The 22,997-nt window shown below is 38.5% G+C and overlaps 1 protein-coding gene across 16 annotated transcripts in view; it reads left to right on the top strand.

Moving 5' to 3' along the window:
- The window catches only part of THSD7A (thrombospondin type 1 domain containing 7A), a 556,843-nt gene that overhangs the window by 432,765 nt on the left and 101,081 nt on the right, over positions 1-22,997 (top strand). For all 16 annotated transcript variants that reach the window (XM_039524530.1, XM_039524529.1, XM_039524540.1 and 13 more), the window contains 4 exons: positions 6,315-6,506; positions 15,500-15,734; positions 19,901-20,016; positions 22,820-22,952. In XM_039524530.1, coding sequence (XP_039380464.1) covers positions 6,315-6,506; positions 15,500-15,734; positions 19,901-20,016; positions 22,820-22,952 — 676 coding nt within the window. The remainder of the gene's footprint in view (positions 1-6,314; positions 6,507-15,499; positions 15,735-19,900; positions 20,017-22,819; positions 22,953-22,997) is intronic.

Genomic DNA, 22,997 nt, shown 5'->3' with positions numbered 1-22,997 from the left:
CTAGAACCAGGACTATCTGAAGCCAAACTCAGATCGGAGGCTTCACCCCTGACCCCCAATTGGCAGAACACCCGAGCTCCTGAGTAGTCTGCTCCCCCTGCTTAAGCCAGAAGGAGGAACAGGAAGTTGTCTATACAACTGAGCTCTACCCTCTACCCAATTCCTCTAAAATTGGACTGCTCATGCAATGCTACCAACTATTGTCTCCTGGTCCTGATCTCCTGATTTCCCGACTTGGCCTGGTTCCTTGTATCTGATTTATGGTTCTTGATCTCTGGGTCATAACCTGATCCTAATCTCTTGATTTCTTGACCTGGACTGATTCCTGATATCTTACTCTCAGTTCCTGACCTTGGTTCCTGATTTTCTGGTTCTTAACTCTGGCTGGTGTGGGGACCTGGTCCTCCACCCTACATGAATTGTTAGACCAGACCACCTATGTCTCAGCCGTGACAAAATATCCCAATCTGCCTACCGTTTTTTGTCTGTTATTTCATCTGTTTAGATGGTAAGTGCTCTGCAAAGGACTATGCTTGACTGCCATGCCATATAAATATAGTAGTATAAAAATAAAACTTTGGTGACAACTTTGGTCTGGTGGGATTTCTTCCAAATGGGTGTGGTCTTTACTCTGGTCATTGTTCCTAACATATGGTCAATGTTTTTTGGTAGTTGAATATATTATGCGCTTTAAAGAAGGTAGCAACAAAAGTCTGGCTGCTCAAAAAAGCATTAGTGAAATGTTAGAAACAACTTAGTCTACATATAATAGACCTCCAAATACATGAAATATCCATAATAAAATATTATCTTCTAACTGTTCTCCATTCTTTTGCCACCAGTGAGATAAAAATTGGACTTTTGACAACTTCTGGATCTTAATTTGCTAAATGTATCCGGTTTCCTGAATACTTGTTCAATAAAAGAATGGGATAACCCAGAGCCATGATCTGTTATAATAGACAGTTAACATACAAAGAACTCTGATTTGTAAGGGTGAACTTTTCTGGTTTAAATATGGACCAAACTAATCCTGTAATTAACTTCATCCCTCACAGTGAAATCAAACTTGAGTTTCTAGTTAAATACTTCACCAAGAGAGCAGAGATGAGGAAATTTTAACATAGCCCTATGCTTTTCCACTCTAATCTTCATTGTGACAGTAGGCGCTTTTTTCGAACATAGGGGATGCCCTGGAAGTTTCCAGCATTGAGTCTTGCCTTGAGATGGAGCAATACGAGAATAGTATGTATCTTTACTCTGACACTGAGCCTCTTCAGGGAATGCTTGTCCACTCCTTCCCTTTTGACCCAATCAGATTTCATCTTGTTGAGGCAAACAGGAATCCAGATTTCCAATGCTATTACAGCAGTGACCATCCATGTTAGCCCTTCATAATTTAAAAGGAGCTGTAGAGGGGAGGAGCCAGAGCCCACTGAGGGAGGTTGTGGGGTAAGAGAGCGTTGTGTGAGGCCTGATGGGTTGATTTCAAAGGTTCAGGTAATTTAGATAAGCACCCAACCTTTAGGATACTCATACAAAATGAGCCTCAGAACTTTGCACATCACTAACTCAGTCAAGGAGAGGTTTGAGATTTTGCCTGTTGTTGTGACTCGAGAACAAGTGTGAATAAAAGATTTGACAGAGATGAAGTTGGGAGACAGTAGTGCACCCAAATCAAAACAAGCCCCCTTCACTGCCCCATTTTAGCAGGAATCTATTTTTAACCCTATGTCATATTATAGCATTACTTAACAATGCTGAGAGTAACAACATGTCAGTACCATTGTAAAAATTGATTTTCAGGAATTTATTTTTGCACACAAATGTTTTTTTTTAAAGTTTGGAACTTGATGTGTACATTCCTGGCCTGTGACAGAGAGGCTTTAAGATTCTGTACATTTTGCACAGAATACATGTAGTCTCTATTTAGATGGGTTCTTAATGGTTCAGATTATTTTTATTATATTTTAGTAATAAAAGGCTAACTTTGTGCTTGGGAGAAAGCAAATTTTTGTAGACTTGTGATTATAGACTCATAGACTTTAAGGTCAGAAGGGACAATTATGATCATCTAGTCTGACCTCCTGCACAACGCAGGCCATACAATCTCACCCATCCACTTCTATAACAAATCCCAAACCTATGTCTGAGTTATTAAAGTCCTCAAATTGTGGTTTGAAGACCTCAAGGTGCAGAGAATCTTCCAGCAAGTGACCCATGCCCCATGCTGCAGAGGAAGGCGAAAAACCTCCAGGGCCTCTGCCAATCTGCCCTGGAGGAGAATTCCTTCCCGACCCCAAATATGGTGATCAGTTAAACCCTGAGCATGTGGGCAAGACTCACCAGTCAGCACCCAGGAAAGAATTATCTGTAGTAACTCAGATCCCATCCCATCTAACATCCCATCCCAGACCACTGGGCATACTTACCTGCTGATAATTTGACAATTGATCTTTGATCAATTGCCAAAATTAGGCTATCCCATCATACCACCCCCTCCATAAACTTATCTGGCTTCAAGACTAAGCTTGATATGTCTTTTGTCCCCACTACTCCCTTTGGAAGGCTGTTCCAGAACTTCACTCCTCTAATGCTTAGAAACCTTCATCTAATTTCAAGCCTAAACTTCCTAGTGTCCAGTTTATATCCATTTGTTCTTCTGTCCACATTGGTACTAAGCTTAAATAATTCCTCTCCCTCCCTAATATTAATCCCTCTGATATATTTATAAAGAGCCATCATATCCCCCCTCAACCTTCTTTTGGTTAGGCTAAACAAGCCAAGCTCTTTGAGTCTCCTTTCATAAGACAGGTTTTCCATTCCTCGGATCATCCTAGTAGCCCATCTCTGAACCTGTTCCAGTTTGAATTCATCCTTCTTAAACATGGGAGACCAGAACTGCACACAGTATTCCAGATGAGGTCTCACCAGTGCCTTGTATAACGGTACTAACACCTCCTTATCTTTGCTGGAAATACCTCGCCTGATGCATCCTAAAACTGCATTAGCTTTTTTAACGGCCATATCACATTGGCGGCTCATAGTTATCCTGTGATCAACCAATACTCCGAGGTCCTTCTCCTCCTCTGTTACTTCCAACTGATGTGTCCCCAATTTATAACTAAAATTCTTGTTATTAATCCCTAAATGCATGACCTTGCACTTTTCACTATTAAATTTCATCTTATTACTATTACTCCAGTTTACAAGGTCATCCAGATCTTCCTGTATGATATCCCAGTCCTTCTCTGTGTTAGCAATACCTCCCAGCTTTGTGTCATCCACAAACTTTATTAGCACATTTCCGCTTTTTGTGCCAAAGTCAGTAATAAAAAGGTTAAATAAGATTGGCCCCAAAACTGATCCCTGAGGAACTCCACTAGTAACATCCTTCCAGCCTGTCAGTTCACCTTTCAGTACGACCCGTTGTAGTCTCCCCTTTAACCAGTTCCTTATCCACCTTTCAATTTGCATATTGATCCCCATCTTTTCCAATTTAACTAATAATTCCCCATCTGGAACCGTGTAAAATGCCTTACTGAAATCGAGGTAAATTAGATCCACTGCGTTTCCTTTGTCTAGAAAATCTGTTACCTTCTCAAAGAAGGAGATAAGGTTAGTTTGGCACGATCTACCTTTTGTAAAACCATGTTGTATTTTGTCCCAATTACCATTGACCTCAATGTCATTAACTACTTTCTCCTTCAAAAATTTTTCAAAGACCTTACATACTACAGATGTCAAACTAACAGGCCTATAGTTACTCGGATTATTTTTTTTCCCTTTCTTAAAAATAGGAACTATGTTAGCAATTTTCCAGTCGTACGGTACAACCCCTGAGTTTACTGATTCATTAAAAATTCTTGCTAATGGGCTTGCAATTTCAAGTGCCAGTTCCTTTAATATTCTTGGATGAAGATTATCTGGGCCCTCCGATTTTGTCCCATTAAGCTGTTCAAGTTTGGCTTCTACCTCGGATGTGGTAATATCTACCTCCATATCCTCATTCCCATTTGTCATCCTACCATTATCCCTAAGCTCCTCATTAGCCTTATTAAAGACTGAGGCAAAGTATTTATTTAGATATTGGGCCATGCCTAGATTATCCTTAACCTCCATTCCATCCTCAGTGTTTAGCGGTCCCACTTCTTCTTTCTTTGTTTTCTTCTTATTTACATGGCTATAGAACCTTTTACTATTGGTTTTAATTCCCTTTGCAAGGTCCAACTCTACATGACTTTTAGCCTTTCTCACTTCATCCCTACATGTTCTGACCTCAATAAGGTATCTTTCCTTGCTAATCCCGCCCATCTTCCACTCCTTGTAGGCTTTCTGCTTTTTCTTAATCACCTCTCTGAGATGCTTGCTCATCCAGTTTGGTCCATCTCCTGCCTATGATTTTTTCCTCTTTCTTGGGATGCAGGCTTCTGAAAGTTTCTGCAGCTTTGAGTTGAAGTAATTCCAGGCCTCCTCCACCTTTAGATCCACGAGTACCCACCATTATCAGTATCCACAGCTCCTACTGACTTAACCTTTGACAAAAAGGTCATCTGTTATTAATATTAACTTGAGTCTTCACTGCTGAGACATAAAGAGCATAGTAACTATTTTTACCAAATATTTTGCTGTATCAAGGACTAAATTCATAGGAAATCTTGATGTGAAATTATTTCATTGACATTAGCTATCAAATGTTTGATCCAATGGACTGTAATGGACTCTCATTGAGTTCCATTGAGAGTGTACATATTTCAGTGAGATCTCAATGGATGAATCATAATGCAATAGAGTTTTTTCAATGCTGACATTTGATATTACAGGGATTCTGAGACAGCTATTTTAAAATATTTAGCACAGTAAAAACAAGAGAAATGAAAGAAGCAAACTGTAGTACGTTAAAGTGGCATTGACAGGCTATGATTTTTCCATCTCAGTAAAGTGTTATAAATGGTGAAAGGAACCTTAGAAATCTGTCCTGTGTAGTCCCCAGAATTATTGAAAGTGATTTCTATAACTAGGTTCTCATTCTTTGATGCATGCACATTATGGTGACAAGACCATCTCTCTACAAGACTCATTTTGGCCCCAAACTGCTTAATTCCTGGTTTTCCTCTGCTATTCAGGATGAGGATTTACCCTCAGGAGAAATGTGCTTCTGTCACTGTCAGTGAAACCCGTTTACTCATTTGGCAGTATTCATGTACCTTTTCCCTGGACTTCACCCTTCACAACACTGCGGAGTCAGGAGCCCCCATCCATTAACACCTCTCTGTACTGTCCTTTGCCCAAGTAGCTTCTGTGTTTTCCTCAGTGGTAAAGTTGGACTTCTTCTCAATACCTGGTTCAGCGTACAGGGCTGTGCAGGGAAGCCCCTTCCTTTCAGGTTCACTGAAAGATCTCCAATGAAGGATTTGTTTACAAATCTTACATGGAAGTAACGATAGAGAATCTAGATCTAGAATAAGATCATTCTAGATAGATCTTCGACCCAATTACTTGTTGCAGTGTTCCTTATAGTAAATTAACTAGTGTTTTGTCCATTGTGTAGTTTTAGATTCCTAGTTTTAACTGCAGCTGACATAAATGTAATCCTGGTATTGGCGCTCCAGCCCCTACTTCCTTGAAAAAAAAATCCATTAATGAGGCTCTTCGTATATAATTAGACGTGCACCTCCACTTGACCCAAGAGAACCCCAAAACATCTGTGGCCTAGCCAGAGACAGATGTTGGCCCTGCTAATTAACAAAGAACGTTTAGAACCAAATGAGAAGCTTTGTTACCATTCTGCTTAAACCCTGTACACATTCTGACACCCAACTGAAATGCAAAGGTTTTTGTTTTGGTTTTGGTTTTGGTTTTTGACTGAGTTGTGGATATTAAAATTCAGGGGTTGAGAAAACTACATGAACTGAAAATTAAGATTTTTTTTCCCTGAAACCCCTGCAAATTGAGCCTGCTCAGTTGCCTGGCTCTAATATACTTACATTGTTTGGGTATATAATATATTTTGTTCATGTGTATCATATATTCATGATTTATTTACAGTAGCTATGACAAGTGAAAACATAACAATAGCCACCCACACCCATATCCATTTCAGCAGAGTTCAAATTCTGCTACATAAGTACATTTGAGAATTGTGGCATGTTCTTTTAACATCAGGCCATAGAAGACAGTCATTCTGATGAGTAATCTATTTACTTTGTTTTTACACAACAGAATCTAATTTATTTGTGTGCCCATCTGGGCTTGATTGCTCATTTTAAGTTAATTTAACAATGATAGACTGCTACTGGCCTTTTCTTTCCCAGGAGAAGAGGTTGACAGACAGCTGTGTAGAGATGCTATCTATCCAATTCCCATTGTCTGTGAAGTTCCATGCCCAAAGGATTGTGTGCTCAGCATGTGGTCTGGATGGTCCTCCTGCTCTCACACCTGCTCAGGCAAAACCACAGAAGGAAAACAGATGCGAGCCCGCTCTATTCTGGCATATGCAGGTGAAGGTAAGGTTGCATACTTCAGCAGTCTTTGTATTTGGTTCTGAATTGTTAATTAACTTAACAATGCTGAAATAATTCAGTGATCAGAGAGCAAATTAGTACAGTGCATCCTTTCTTTTAAAATAAAATCCATAAAAATCTGTAATGTTAATTTTTAGTATAGGTATTTTTTCTTTCTATTTTAATGAATTGGTTATTTGGTGTTTTTCTTTGCTTTAAGTAATATTGGTTAGTCTTTTTGGTTTTGTAAAAGTGTTTCTTTCTTTTCTTATTTTAAATGCACTTTTTTGCTATTCTGCATTAAACCAGGGAAATTATTTACCATAAACAGACTCCAATCCAAGAGATCTACAGGTCTTTTGTAGTCTTACATTACTCCTAACTTAAACCCCTATCCTGCAAATACTTAAGCATGAGAGTAAGTGGATCAGAGTTTTAGTGGGTACAACAGATAAATTGCTTTTCCATATCCACAGTCAAGGCATCTAAGTGGCAAACCACATGCTACACAAAGTTGGATGGTCAGGGGAAATTTGGGCCAACAATGCTGGCACAAACCTTTATTGTAACTCTCAGATAAAAGCTAAATTAAAGTGGAGCTAAGTTTGAGACTCCATCTCAGTGTCTTGGGGTAAAAGCATTATGAGGTTGTTGTAATTATGTCAAAACCAAGCATTACATATCCAAGAAATTTGGAGTTAAGGTTAAACTTAAGAGAAATCCAACCAAACATGCACAGGTTTGGAAATATTCAGTTAAGGCACCCAAAATACCTTAACTCCAACTAGGAGTGATGCTGTACAATAACCATACAACTATGTTTTATGTACAATAATGTTTGTGGTCCCAAATTAGATTAAACTTAATTTTAAGGACACATTAGATTTCCTTCCACCCATCATGAGTATCTCTAGAGCTATGATTAAGCCTGTGTGAAAAGACTGTGCAAAGGAAATAGCTAATCTCAACTGGTCAGGCAGCAGCATTTTCTGGGTTGTGGGCATATTTACTGATCAAACAGTATCCAGACAGAACTTTATTCAATGAACCCCCAAATGTACAATGTCTGAGACTGAATTCCCAATACACCATACATACATAAGCATGCCTAAAAAAAGTGAACTCTGGAAAATGATTATATCTAATATCCTACTCCTTTTAGATGTATTTGCTGATACTATGAACTAAATCACCAGAACTCTGCTTCATGAACATACAGCATTTTATAGGAGTTGTGCAAGCTGTATTGAGCAGCATGCTTGAGCTTTTGATTAAGCAATAGTATCGCCAAACCCAGTGCTCCAAATGATATTGTTCTATGAAGTAATGTCATGTTCAATTTTCTCATTTTTAAAAAAAACACCAGAGCAATCAGGAATTGTACTATTGCAACTCAAGTTGTCACATTACACCAGATTCAAAAAGAGAAAATGTGTAGGTATTACGTGTTAACAAATAAGTGGCAATCCTACAGTATTTGTTAATATTTTACTATTGGAAAATAGGCACTGCCAAATATCTATATTTTACAGAAAAACAAGCGCTTCATCAATCAAATCAATAGAGGCACTGGCTATACAGGGAAATTGAGTAATTATCACTGCCACCATTCATTCGTTATCCACTTTTGAATTTTAAAGAATATAAAATCAAAGACAGTCTGCTATTTTTATCCATTCAGTACAACATCAGAGGGACAGATTTTTAAAGGTATTCAGACATCTAAACATGTAGGTACCTAATGGGATTTTATCTGCATCTTTGGGTGCTTAGATACCTTTAAAAAACTGTCCCAAGAACCTTACACATTACTGCACTGCAGCATTCTGGTCATCTTCACTTGAAGGAGGATTCATCTGAAGGAAGAGGGACAAGCAGTGTTACACCCTTGACTTCCCCACAAAAGTACTGCAGAGTTCTGGCAGGGTAACCTCCAGGGGATTCAAGAAAAATGGGGAAGATGTCGCAGAGCTGACACTTTTGACATTTACCCTTCAGAACAGCTCTGTTGGAAGTACGAGGAACGATTTTTAATAGTCATATAATAAGTAGTTGCCATAGATAGATAGATCTACAGGACAAAAGAGAAATGCTGTTTAAAAATGAGTTATCCCTTTCTCTTGCCCTGTTCCAACATCTCAAAAATCACAACTAGATTTTGAAAAGACAATTATCTAATAACCCCACCCCCACCCCCAAAATGAAATTTTCATGGGCTGTTGGCTTTCATGTGTAACTCAAGACATTTGCTTTTAATTGCTTATTCAGCATTGCAGGAAACAGAGATATTACCACCTTTTACTACTGCAAATCTTGACTGTATGCCACAGAATATAAACCTGATTTTAGGAGACACTGACTACCATTGGGAGTCAGGATGTGCAATAGTAAAACAAAAAACAGTAAGCAAATGATCTACCAAAATTCCACCACAATTTTAAATTTCCTTCTAAAAAGTGGATATCCAATCCCAGTGTGAGTTGCTGCTGCTCAGCCCCTCCAAGGATCATACTTGAGACCCTGATTCAGCAAAACAGTAAGCATGGGAGTAAATCTATCCTGATTTGGCACTGATTGGAGACAACAGGGTCTGGATCAGGTCCCAAAGCACCTAAGCATATGCTTTGCTGAATAGAGGTGGGATTACTCATGCTTAAAGTTAACTATGTGTTTGTGGAATGAACGCCACAGAGAGTAAATATGATTTATGAATAAAATATAACCTTGCAGAACTGAAATTACCACCATAGCTAAAGTATAGTTTTCAACTTTTCTTGGATTAAACTATATCATTTCAGATTATAACTTTTAGGCTTCACTAAAATTAGATTGGTTGTTATTTTCCTGACAGTAAATCCATTATACCCTTTAGTCACTTCCTGTTTGACAAATAATTAGTGACTTTTCACCTTAAGAAATACACAACAAAGGTTTAGCTATGCTTCCAGAATTGATTGCTTCATTATTTCTATAGACAATGCTCTTCACACTGGAAAAGCATCAGATGATTTAGAGACACAAATTTATGATTGCTCTTTGATATCTTTAATGGTGTTGACTAAAAAAAACTGGGACATGAACATTAATATTTTTACTTTTTAAGTGTATTTGTACTATATTCAAAACTTGCAAAAACAATTAAAAATCATGTGAATTTTCTTAGCTATCTTAAACTGAAAAATTGCACTTTATATAAATTGATGCCATATGCTATTTTCCCAATGCTGGACATGTAATTTTCATACTATCCCACACTAACACCTGTTCCTAAAAACACTTACTGAATTGTATTCATGTGCATAAACACACTCATGTCCCACTGTAAGGCTTCTTGCATCTTTCTCTAAAGCATCTGGAACTGGCAGTATTAGAGATAGGATACCAGACTAGATAGACCACCGGTCTAATCTTTATGGCCATCCCTATGTTATACGATGCCCATAGCCATAGGATATGGGCAGCTTAAATTCAAAACCTACAGGTGACTCAGTAAAATCATCACAAGCCCCTTACTATGATGATGGAAGATTAAATGACAGGCCTGAATGAACAAGTGAGTTTTACATTGATCTCTGAAAATGGCCAAACTTGGGTTCTGTTGAGCTGTCAGAAGGAGCAGATTTTATAGATGTGGGCCCTTGACTAAAAGCACACGGCAGCTGGTCCTGGATAGTTCAATTCTAGGATCCTGAGATTCTGACAATAACCATGCAATCCAATTATTATAAATTCAAATAATATTGCAGTCCTTCAAAGTAGCATCAGTGCTTTACTCTGATTCAGCAAAGTACTTAAGCATAGTTGAAGTTCAAGCATGTGAGTAATCCTGTTGAAATTAATGGAAGTACTTAAGCCTGTGCAACTACCTTTTTGGATCCAGGCCTGAATTTGCTTCTTATTACTTCATCATCTGTGATCTCTCTCTCGCTCATGCTCTCTTTTTGAAAGAAAGTGAAAATCATATCCTGTCACTCTAATTATGAATAGTGGTATATTATTTTGACATCCAGGAAACCTGAATTTAACTGGATTTGTAACATTGGCCTGTGCTCTGCTGTACATGCAACTCTCATGGAACTAGACTCTTCTATTTATGGGGTTCAGTTCTTCATTGTATTGCATCCTCTTCGTATGCTGCTCATGGTATAAAAAGGTCATAAAACCAGTGGAATTAGCCTCCAGGAAGTACCCCGGTGTAGTAGGGGTCACTGAATTGGCTTAAATTATGCATGTAACAGCCTTTTATTATTATTATTATTATTATGGCCCCATTCATAGCTCCTGATGTAGGGAGTGTGTCTCAGGTAGGGGACTAGCCAGTGTATTGCTGCTCTCCGGCTATTCTTATCTATTTTTCTCTGCAGGAACAGCCCATAAGGCTATCTGAGTGTGAGGAAACACAAAGACAGAATAAAACTCTTCCTTCTCACCATGTCCTTTCCTGCACTGAGCAGACCTGCTAGAACTGAGAATCTGGCCAGGGTGCACATACTCTTGTGTGCACCACCTTATCTAGGCCTACATCCACCTTAAGTAGCTGAACCACACCAGCTATACTGCCAGAGGACCCAAGTGGCTATGGAAGTAGTGGCTGGATTTGTTTAAATCTACTCAGAGAGAGACAGATTTTTGTGTGTAGTATGAGATGTTCCACAGTCACCTGTTTGTCTCTCTTCTGGAATCGTTCTTCTCATTTGCCTTGAAGGGAATTTACAAAGTTTCCTTTCTGTGAGCCTGGCTTTACCTCAGTTGTGTTTCCAAACTCATCTTCACTGTGCAACAAGAAACCCAGGAAAATCATTATCTGAAAATCTAAAATGACAGTAAAGGACATGATGCTGTGACCTTACACATATCACAGCTGTTACACGTACCCAATTTTAGTATATACAACAACACTCTCTCTGTGTGCCATGTAGGGCTGCAGTTTTTGTTTTTTTTTCCCTTGCCATAATCCTTCCCATAAATTAGCTGTAATTAGGAAGCATGCACTGAGGCTTGGTTTTGCATAGGTCTTAACCTCAAACTTAAACCCTGTTGCTGTGGTCTCGTGGGGTGAAGAAACAAATATAACATGTATCTAAATACTTCACAACTACTGTGGCAGTTCCTCGAAGCATAATGCAGATGCTGCAGGTGTTTTCCTTTATATCTGTCATGGTACAAACATGGTATTGCTGGGTTGGGAAAAAATTCAGAGATTAAAAAAAAAACACAAATGGCAACATAGGGGGGAAAAAACTGAAATAAGAAATATGATCTAGGGGAGGGGGAGAATAAGATGCCACGCTATTGGCCAGACCCTTATCGAGTGGTCGGAGCATGGCATTGGGAAGCAAGCTTTTAATGTGGGAATTGCATGTTAATAGATTCAGAGTTTAAGGCCAGAAGGGACAAGATTAGGTCATCTAGTTAGAACTTCTTTATATTGCAAGCCATTAAATTTCAGCCATTTACTCCTGAATTGAGCCCAATAACTTGTGTTTGTATTTAGCTAAAGCAAATGTTGGATCAGATCAGAGGTCACGCTGGTCCAGTATTCTGTGTCTGACAGTGGCCAATACCACGTACTTCAGAGGAAGGTGCAAGAATCCCCTTAGTGGATAGTTATGGAATAACCAGATAGTTACAAGACGTTTCTTTCCAACACCAAACAGATAATTGGCTTATGCCCTGAAATACTAGTGTTGTTACTGTTTTATTATTTAATTTTGTTTTAATGATGTAGGATGGCTTATATCTTTCATTTTTTTATCTCCTCTAAAGTAAATATGAATCTTCTGTTTATGCATATCATAGAAGCACAGGGCTGGAAGGGACCTCAATAGGTCATCTAGTCCGGTCCCCTGCACTCAAAGCAGGACTAAATATTAACTAGACCATCCCTGACAGAAGTTTGTCTAACCTGTTCTTAAAAACCTCCAATGACAGAGATTCCACAGCCTCCCTAGTCAATTTGTTCCAGTGCTTAACTACTCTGACAGGAAGTTTTTCCTGACGTCCAACCTAAATCTCCCATGCCACAATTTAAGCCCATTGCTTCCTGTCCTGTCCTCAGAGGTTGAGAACAATTTTTCACCCTCTTCCTTCTATCAACTGTTTATGCCTTTGAAAACTGTTATGTCCCACCTCAGTCTTCTCTTCTCCAGACTAAACAAATTGAATTTTTTCAATCTTTCCTCACAGGCCATGTTCTCTAGACCTTTAATCATTTTTGGTGCTCTTCTCTGGACTTTCTTCAATTTGTCCACATCTTTCCTGAAATACAGCACCCAGAACTGGACACAATATTCCATCTGAGGCTTTATCAGCATGGAGTAGAATGGAAGAATTTATTCTCGTGTCTTGCTTACAATACTCCTGCAGATACATCCTAGAATGATGTTCGGGATTTTTTGCAACAGTGTTACACTGTTGACATGTTTAGCTTGTGATCCACCATAACCCCCAGATCCCTTTCTACAGTACTTCCTTCCTTCGCAGTAATTTCCCATTTTGTATGTGTGCATTGATTGTTCCTTCCTAAGTGGAGTACTTTGCATTTGTTCTTATTGAATTTCATCTTATTTACTTCAGAGCATTTCTCTGGTTTGTCCAGATCATTTTGAATTTTTATCCTGTCCTCCAAAGCACTCGCAATCCTTCCCATCTCTATATTATCCACAAACTTTATAAGTGTACTCTCTCTGTCATTATCTAAGTCATTTATAAACACATTGAACAGAACCAATCCCTGTGGGACCCCACTTGATATGCCCTTCCAGCTTGACTGAATCACTCATAACTAGTCTCTTGATATGGTTTTCCCACCACCTAGGCACCCATCTTATAGTAACTCCCTCAAGGCAATATTTCCCTTGCTTGTTTATGAGAAGATCACACGAGACAGTATCAAAAGCCTTACTAAAGTCAGTCTATACCACATCTACCACTTCCCCACTATCCACAAGGCTTGTTACCCTGTGAAAGAAAGCTAATAGGTTTGTATGACATGATTTGTTCTTGATTAATCCATGTTGACTGTTGCCTATCACCTTATTATTGTCTAGGTGTTTGCAAATTGATTGCTTGATTATTTTCTTCATTATCTTTCTGGGTACAGAAGTTCAGCTGGCTGGTCTGTAATTCCCCAGGTCGTCCTTATTTCCCTTTTTATAGATTGACACTATATTTGCCCTCTTCCAGTCTTCTGGAATCTCTCCTGTCTTCCATGAGTTTTTGAAGATAATCACTAATGTCTCAGATATCTTCTAGGTCAGCTCCTTGAGTATTCTAGGATGTATTTCATCAGGCCTTTCAACTTAGACATCTATTCTTTCCTTGTTTTAGCCTCAGATCCTACCTCATTTTCACTTGTGTTCACTATGTTAGATGTCCCATCTCTATTAATCTTTCTGGTGAAAACTGAAAGAAAAACATAATTTTGCACTCTTGCCATTTCCACATTTTCTGTTATTGTCTTCTCCCCTCATTGAGTAATAGGCCTACTCTGTTGTTGGTCTTCCTCTTCCTTCTCCTGTATTTGTAGAATGTTTTCTTGTTACCCTCTAGCTAGTTTAATCTCACTTTGTGTCTTGCCTTTCTAATTTTGTCCCTATATGTTTGTGTTATTTTTTTATATTAATGCTTCCTAATTTGACATAGTTTTCATTCTTTATGGGATTTTTTTTTTGAGTTTCAGATCATTGAAGAGATTTCTCCTGGTTGAACCTGGAGAACCTAGGTCTATGCCCTACTTCCTGTCTTTTCTACACAATGGGATAGTTTGCTATTGTTCCCATAATAATGTCTCTGAAAAACTGCCAACTCTTTCAAATTGTTTTTCTCTTAGACTTGCTTACCATGGGATCTTACCTACCAAATCCCTGAGTTTGCTAAAATCTGCCTTCTTGTAACCCATTATTTTTATTCTGCTGTTTTCTCTCATAGCATTCCTTAGAATTATGAATGCTATCATTTCATGATCACTTTTACCCAAGCTGCCTTCCACTTTCAAATTCTCAATCAGTTCCTCCCTATTTGTCTAAATCAAATTTAGAACAGCCTCTCCCCTAGACACATAAAGTCTGAATCCTAATAAGCTGATAATTGCAGTGATATCAGAGGAAAAGCAAGGTGTTCCTTGTGTAACTAATATGCAACCACACCACTTCACTTCTTCCATCACCCAGGATGGTCTCCTACCAGGGCAGTGTGTTGTTTTTTTCAGCCTGTGGAGATGTGCAGTTAAAGCAGATCCAGAGAAGGGCCCATTATTCTGTGCTTAAACCATGAATGATTAAATGTATGCTTAAATCATGGCTTTTTCTGCTGTGATCTAATCTTAATGGGAAAGGACACTCCTTTACTTGTTTAGGATGAGGCGGTTAGGTGGGTTTGATAGCACTAAATAGAGCTGAACATAATGATAATAGCATTCTCAGTTTTTCCACATAATTACTGGCATATCACTGCATTTTAATCTTGAACTGCAACATCTCTGCCATCGTAAGCTGGAGCTGAAATCGCCAACTGTACCGAATTATTTGGTGATTATGTAATGTGAATAAATACCAGTTGGAATCTAGGACAAGATCTCCAAACTCATTTTCACTAGTTCCCTGAACTGGATATAAACAGTGGTCTCCAGAGGGGTATAACTAGTGAATTTAACCTTGTTTTCCACTTATAACCTTCCTCTCCTCACCAAAATGCTATTTAACATAGTCTCCACAATGGGAAATCTCAAACTAAAAACAGGTTATTCATTATTCCCAGCAGATTAAGATACTGTATGATATACAATCTAATCATTTGAACATTGCCCTCATGTATATTTCATTTTCTGTTCATGATCTATGCTGTATTTTTTTCATTACTATTTAATAACTTGAATAAGGGGCAAGGAAGGGTTTAAAAGGACACATGTTCCGATATGTATTTAATATGAATCTCAAATATATTTATAATTTATTTATTTCCACTGTCTGAACATATGCACTGCTTTGTTGTTCTAGGAGGCATTCAGTGCCCAAACAGTAGTGCACTTCAGGAAGCACGCAGCTGTAATGAACACCCTTGCACTGTGTACCACTGGCAGACTGGGCCCTGGGGCCAGTGTATAGAAGATGTCTCTGTGTCCACGTTCAACTCATCTACCAGTTGGAATGGGGAGGCCACCTGTGCTGTTGGGATGCAAACAAGAAAAGTCATCTGTGTGAGGGTCAACGTGGGACAAGTGGGACCAAAAAAGTAAAAATCTTTGAACTATTCTTTATTAAGTTAATTATTATTATTATTTTGCTTTTTTAAGATGCAGGTAATCAGTATGGACTTATTTGCAAAGGGAAATAATTCAGCTGATGGTCATGTCTGCTCTGATGAGTAAATAATGTTTAAAAAGCACAAAATCTAAAATGCTAGCAGAACTGTAGAGCAAAGAGTAGGTGATCGCAAGGGGGAGCTTCACTACAATGGACTCTGCTGACCGCTCCATTTCAGAGTTGTCAATCAGAGACACTGACTCCAAGCATCTTGGTCCAATCCATCTTCTCAGGCAGGAATTACCCTGTGCCTTCCGTGGGGTCTTGGCAGGGCCGGCACTTCCATTAGGCAACCTTAAGCAGTCGCCTAGGGCACCAGGATTTGGGGGGCGGCATTTTGTGTGCTCCGCACGGGAGCTTCCGGTTCCTCTCCCGTCGCTCCGCTGAAGAAGGACCTTCTGCCGACGTGCCACGGAAAACAGCAGCAGGCAATTGAGCAGCTCAATGACTGCTGCTGTCGCCTGTGGCATTTCGGCAGAGGGTCCTTCTTCGGCATCACGATGGGAGTGGATCCGGAAGCTCCCATGTGCCCCGTGGGGAGCGCACAAAATGCCGCCCCCCGAATTCTGCCTAGGGCGCCAGAAACTCTGGCGCCGCTCCTGGGACTTGGGGAGGCATTGTTTCACCTCATGTCACTCTCCAGCACCAATTGCCATATATGGCAGTCAAGACTTTTGAGGGAGCGGGAAGGTAGATCACACATTTCACCGCTAGAGAGGGGTTCAGGATTGAACGCCATTTAGTAGCTATGTTACTGCCCCTGAAGGGCTGGTAGTGGTTTGCCCCTCAAGATCCAAGTACTATTCTGCAGCTGTAGATCTTTGTTTACATAGCTCTACTAGACTCCTCACCATGGAACCAGGGAGGGCCAGGATAGAGATCTTAGTTTGTATACGTGTTAGGTGTTTTTTACATAACCAAGATTTTAAGGGGTCTCTGTGGCCCAGTAGTTGAATTGCCCAGTTTGGTGTAAGACCATGGTTCGAAAACAAATTAACTGTGAGTGAAATGAGTTTGATGGTATCTCACACAATCACCATACAGTTTGTCACTCTCTAGTATGGTCAATGTATCCTGGTCAGGAGAGGTCCAGAGATGGAATTGCTGGTGTTTTGCAGGACAAGAACAAAGTGGCTTAGCAGAGCTCTTTAAGAAAGTTTAAACAGCTGCTCTCACACTGCACCTTTGCCCAATGCCACCAATGTCTTGCTTTCATCAGCGTGGTAATCATTTTAAATTCACTTTAAAAGGAAGAGTGGAGGAGGAAAACTCATATATGTGATAGTTAGCACATCACATTTTAAAATGTGTACACATGCAACCACATTAAAATGCTGTTAATAGGCATTCCATGCAATGTTAATGGGTAACCATTTTACATTTAAAAAAAATCATTCTACAGTAAGTTTTCCTTTGATTTTTAAATCAGCCATTAGAGTGCTTGCCTTTGATTTGACCTTAATATTTTGAAAACAGGACTATTGTATCTTGTCATAGACAAATCCTGTGAAATGAGAACAAAAAGGCATTGGTTATCTTTCAAACTGTCATGTTAAATTCATTAAATCATTTTTAAATAGCATACATTCAACATGAAAATGTAAATAGGAACCTCATTTTAAACTTCCCTTAATAAAATGGATTACTGTGATATGATAAAATCAATATTATTGGCCTTAGCTACCTTACAAGTAACAAACGTCAGCTCATATCACTTCTGTTTCATTTCATGTTGAATAAGGGTTGGAAAAGAAAATCAATAGTCTGCTTTAAGCTACATATACCAAATAGAAACATTAATAAACATAGAAGTGGCTTTTTAATTGAACCAATTACCTCATCAAAAGGCCTCTGAGTAAGGGCTGGAACCTGCAGTCTTCATGAAAGATGAAGCCCTCAATTAGTCAAATTGCATATAATCTTGATTTTGTCAATGTAAATGTTGTGGTGTCTGTATACACATCTTTATGTAAAAAAAAAAAAGTCATTAGGAAGTCAGTATTTGCCAAACATTATCAAACAGTTACCAAAGATATCTCCTATTTTAACAATAGGAAAAACTCTGAAAATGTAAGAAATGTATTTGGGCATAAGCTTTCGTGGGCTAAAACCCACTTCATCGGATGCATGCAGTGAAAAATACATTAGGAAGCTATATATACACAGAGAATATGAAAAAATGAGTGTTGCCATACCAACTATAACAAGACTAATCAATTAAGGTGGGCTATATCAGCAGCAGAAAAAAACTTTTGTAGTGATAATCAGGATGGCCCATTTCCAACAGTTGACAAGAAGTGAGTAACAGTAGGGGGGAAATTAGCATGGGGAAATAGTTTTATTTTGTGTAATGACCCATCCACTCCCAGTCTTTATTCAAGCCTAATTTAATGGTGTCCAGTTTGCAAATTAATTCTAATTCAGTTTCTCATTGGAGTCTGGTTTTGAAGTTTTTTTGCTGGAGTATTGCGACTAGTCTCTAAATATGTTAATCTCTAAGGTGCCACAAGTACTCCTTATTCTTTTTGCTGATACAGACTAACGCAGCTACCACTCTGAAATCTGAAAACGTAGTCACTGTGTGGTAACTGTTGTCAAATACTCTTTATAACTGGCAACTGTATTTGATTGCGCGCGCGCACACACACTCACTCACTCACTCTCTGATTCTCCAGTCTGCTGAGGCTACTTTGTGCCATGTAAGTGACACAAAATGAACTTGAAAGGGTCAGAATAGTTGTCGAGAGTTCCCCTTTTAGAGAAGAAATCTCTGCCATTTGAAAGCTAGCGGAGATGCTTCTATCACCCCCACCACCTCTGGTGTAAGAGGAGGGAGAGGGCGTGTCAAGAGTCTTCTGTGGGCAGGAGGTGGTGGCATGTCCTGTTGCAGCCCATATAGTAATAATGGAAGACAAAACAGGTTCCCTGCTACTCTTACATCCATCGGGGCCGGGTACCTGAGAATCAGGAAGGTGCAGCCAGCTTCCTGCAGCTGCCACTCCAGTTCATCCAAGCATAGTTTGGTTGTAGTGGAAATCAGGGTCATAATATGTAATGTCTTTGCATAAATAAACACTAGCACATAATGCACAAGATCCTTTCCACGACAAAATAAATACAGGAAACAATCTTGCATTCGTAGGGGAGAAAACTGGATGATATAAATGGCCTTTTCTGAATCAAGTGATTGTGTTCCTTAATTCATGTCAAATTTGTATTGGTTTATGAATGCACATAGCCAATTTGAATTGCCCAGATGTCTAAAATCCTAGAGAACCATAATGTGCATGAATGTAGATTAGTTATTGATATATATTGTCAAGAACTGTGCTAAATGTGGTCTGGTCTATATGAAAATGTTTTGCAAACATAGCAAAAAATCACTCTACTGTAAATGCAGTTCTATCAGCAAAAAAATAAAAATAAAAAATGCTTTTGGCATCAGAGCGTATTTTGTCTGGGGAACTGGTTCTTTAAAGAGTTCTTTAAATCAGTATAGCTTTTACCAGTTCACCGAACAAAATAAGCTATCCCGGTTTAAAGAGCTCTTTTGCGGGTATAAGCTGTGTCTCCACTAGGAGGGAGTGCTGGTATAACTATCTTGAAGACCCTTTCTAGTGTAGACAAGGCCTAAAAATAAGCAACATCTAAACTGTTGGATTTAAATAACCATCCTAAGAAGTCTCTTTATATCATTTTTCTTATGCTCTTCAGAAGTACAGATAACAAAGACTTCTTGCCCTAGTTTTTCCGTCACTCAATGATTGTTCTGTCTCGTGTGGATCAAGATTACTTGCATCTCAACTGCCAGGCATGCTTTCCTGCAAAGGGCAACTGGAATCCTTATCCTTAAACTGAAAAGCAGTGCGGGAGACGGGGAGGAGTTATAATATGAATCCCATTAAATGTATGCATACACTTAGCACCTTGTGCAACATTTGAAAATATAGAGGATAGCATTTAAATGGTTAAAAAAAAATCCAATCATAGCTCAATCATGGGCAGAGCTGATCAGCTGCAGGTGCTCAGCATCCCTCAGGAGTTAACATGGTCATAGAATGATCATTCATTTTATAATGTTCCTTTTTTTTCTAGATGTCCTGAAAGCCTTCGACCAGAAACAGTGAGGCCTTGTTTGCTTCCTTGTAGGAAAGACTGTATTGTGACTCCATACAGTGACTGGACATTGTGTTCTTCCCCATGTCAAGAAGGTAATATAATTCACTGTGTATTAGAGGACAGATTATTTAAAAATAAACCATACACTTAGTTAATTACTATGTAGGCTTCTTCTGACAGATTGGTATTGGCAAAGTTTTTTCTCTTAGATGGTGCACTTGTATTTCAGAGAGAGGCCACTGTGACATAGCAGTTGCTATGGTGAATGATTATTTTTATTGAATATTAAAACAACATACAGTAATTGCATAAAACCTTCTAGAACCCATTATAACACTGTCCTTACAGCTGCCTGTTTCCAGTGGACTGTGTGCAGACACTCTAAATTTTCTTTATTACTTAATTAAGTATATTTTGTAATAGCTTTTTTCCCCACTCTGCCTACTTTTGTATTGCAAACTCTTTGTTGGATTTGACATTTTACAAATAGCTCATTAGTCACATAGACATGAATGCTCTAATACCATTGAAGATTGCAATGCAGTTGTACAACTAGAAAAACATTTTAAATGCAGTCAGATTTGCCCGTTTGACTTCACTGGAAAACCTGAGCAAGTATCCTAGGGCAAAATTTGGTTCTGTGCTTGTTTTAACAAATGTGTATGATTGTATTAGGCCCAACAAAGGTTAAAAGTCTCTATCATGTGAGTCTTAAAGTCTAACAGAAGTGGTTCTCTTCCATTTTTGTCCATTCCCTTTTATACTACCTTCAGAATCATAAGAAAATAAACCAAAAAAATAACCAACATACCAATTAATATTAAGGTTCTGAGTTAAACTCCCCCCTACAAAGTCCTTTTAATGCACCTGTCACAGCTTTTAAAAGAAGTTACACAGCATAGATGTATTTGAATTTTTATTGCTTTGAAATTATCATTACAGCAGAAGCATTGAAAAACTTACTGTTGCCCCGATATTTCTGCCTTATCACTTTTTCTCTTTTAAGCTTAACAGGAGATATTCTTCTAATATGCACTATTATAGGCATAGTCAATAATGTAATTCCATGTTCATGTGTGTTAATTCCCTCGTGGAACATGGTGATTACTCATTGTCACTGATTATTAAAAAAATGAGACTGTTGCATCAAATAAACACCCTTTAAACATCAAAGTCAATTTTCCATGCTTTACAAAGGACGCAAAGTCACTTTTACAGTAATTCCAATTAGTTATTGGAGCATACAACAACTAATAAAGAATTAGGGAGAGTAAATGTATAACCTTAAAAATATGATAGCTGGGACCACTGAATTTGATAGTACACAGTGTTGGGTATGCTACTTAAAATTTGGAATGAATTATTTCATAACCACCATAATATTACTATGAAGCCCTAGAATCACTTCTATTATACTATAATTTCAGAGCAATATTATAATTTTCTCATTGACATGCTTCTGCGGGGTCTGGCAAGGGTGCAAAACTGTCTTTTGTTTTATTTTTAAAAAGGTTCTTAATAACTTGAGTGTATCCTCAAGAACATGTACTGCAAATTGAAACACGCTGACTATAAACAAAATAATACGGAGGGGCAAATCAGATAGTAAATGGATTAATTGAATGAATATCATTTCTACTCAGTAGCCAAATGTTATCTCAATATCTTTGCAACAATGTTCAGTTTACAATAATCATCAGTTCCTGCTGCTTCTGTCAGCAGCATCTCTGGGAGTCTCTTCTGCTTTGTGCCTTGGGACAGATCCTGGCTCTTGCTCTGGATACTTTACTGACTACCTGAGAATTCCTCCTGTTTTGAAGAATACCCAGGTGGCGTAGTCTGATGTAGTAGTTCTTGCATTGTGCACCTCTCAGCCACTCATGTTGGAGTGTTGCCTAGGAGCCCTGTCTGCCCAGATACTGCAGTGACCTTTTGGAAGCTATTCCCAGCCCACTCAGCATGGCTTGGAGCAACACTAATGCCTTAAATGTTGCTCTTATTTGCAGTTTAGGACCAGATTGCCACGATTATTCATACTAGATTTTTAAGGCTATTTTTTTCAAAAATGTCTATTTTTAACTTAAAACTTCTAGATTGTGGTAGCTTTAAAAGCAAATCAATACCGTGGGCTGTGGAATGACTACAGAGTTATGGTTCCACTCTTTTTTTTTTTATTTTTTTCTTTTTTTTTCCCAGAGCTCAGAATTTTCGAATATGACCACAATCTAATTTTTACTGAAATAATGTACTATTTATCATCAATACTAAATGTCTATAATAATGAAAAATGTGTGACCAGTAAATTAAGTCATAGCAGGGAGATAAAACTTCACATTTAAACATGGTGCATGCTCTTGAGGAAGGTAGTCGATTGTAGGGTAATCTGAGTCTCATATGGGAAACACAGATGTAGTTTAAAATAAATCTTGGATAAAGACTAATGCATAAATTAAATCTGCCACACACCTCCTGGGTGTGGAGATAAGAGTAAAAGAATTAGATTTTGTTATTGGGCTCTTTAGGGAATGGAGCTTTATTATTCACTGCATTATGTACATTTCTGCTTATATGTCTTAATTTTAAGGATAAAATCTATGAAGCCATACAGCATAGTAGCATATCAGACCCATCTAGCATATCATTCAATCATACAGTGTATATATTGATATTGTTATTGACAGAAATGCTTTCTGTACAATGCTTCTTTTTCGCCCTTTGGCTGAGATCAAGTGTAATATTAGGTTAATATCATTAATTTTCTGTTATGGGCAAAATAACTTAGTCTTGTACAGCAACGGAATCAATTATGTAATATGCTACAGTCCCAGTATAATCCTAATTCTAGAAATCATCTGTGTGTGGGGGGGAATAAACACACTGTTGTACTCTTGGTAGGGGACGTCACAGTAAAGCAACAGTCTCGCCATCGAGTCATCCTCCAGCTCCCTGCAAATGGTGGCCGTGACTGCCCAGACACGTTATATGAGGAAAAGGAATGTGAGGCTCCTCCTGTGTGCTATACTTACAGGTAACCCAAATAAATTATGATAAATTATTCATGTCTCTTCAGCTC

The sequence above is a fragment of the Mauremys reevesii genome, linkage group 2 (genome assembly GCF_016161935.1).
Source record: "Mauremys reevesii isolate NIE-2019 linkage group 2, ASM1616193v1, whole genome shotgun sequence".
In the NCBI taxonomy this organism is placed as follows: domain Eukaryota; kingdom Metazoa; phylum Chordata; order Testudines; family Geoemydidae; genus Mauremys; species Mauremys reevesii.
The sequence above is the reverse complement of the archived record's forward strand: the minus strand, read 5'-3'. Positions and strand labels throughout refer to the sequence as shown.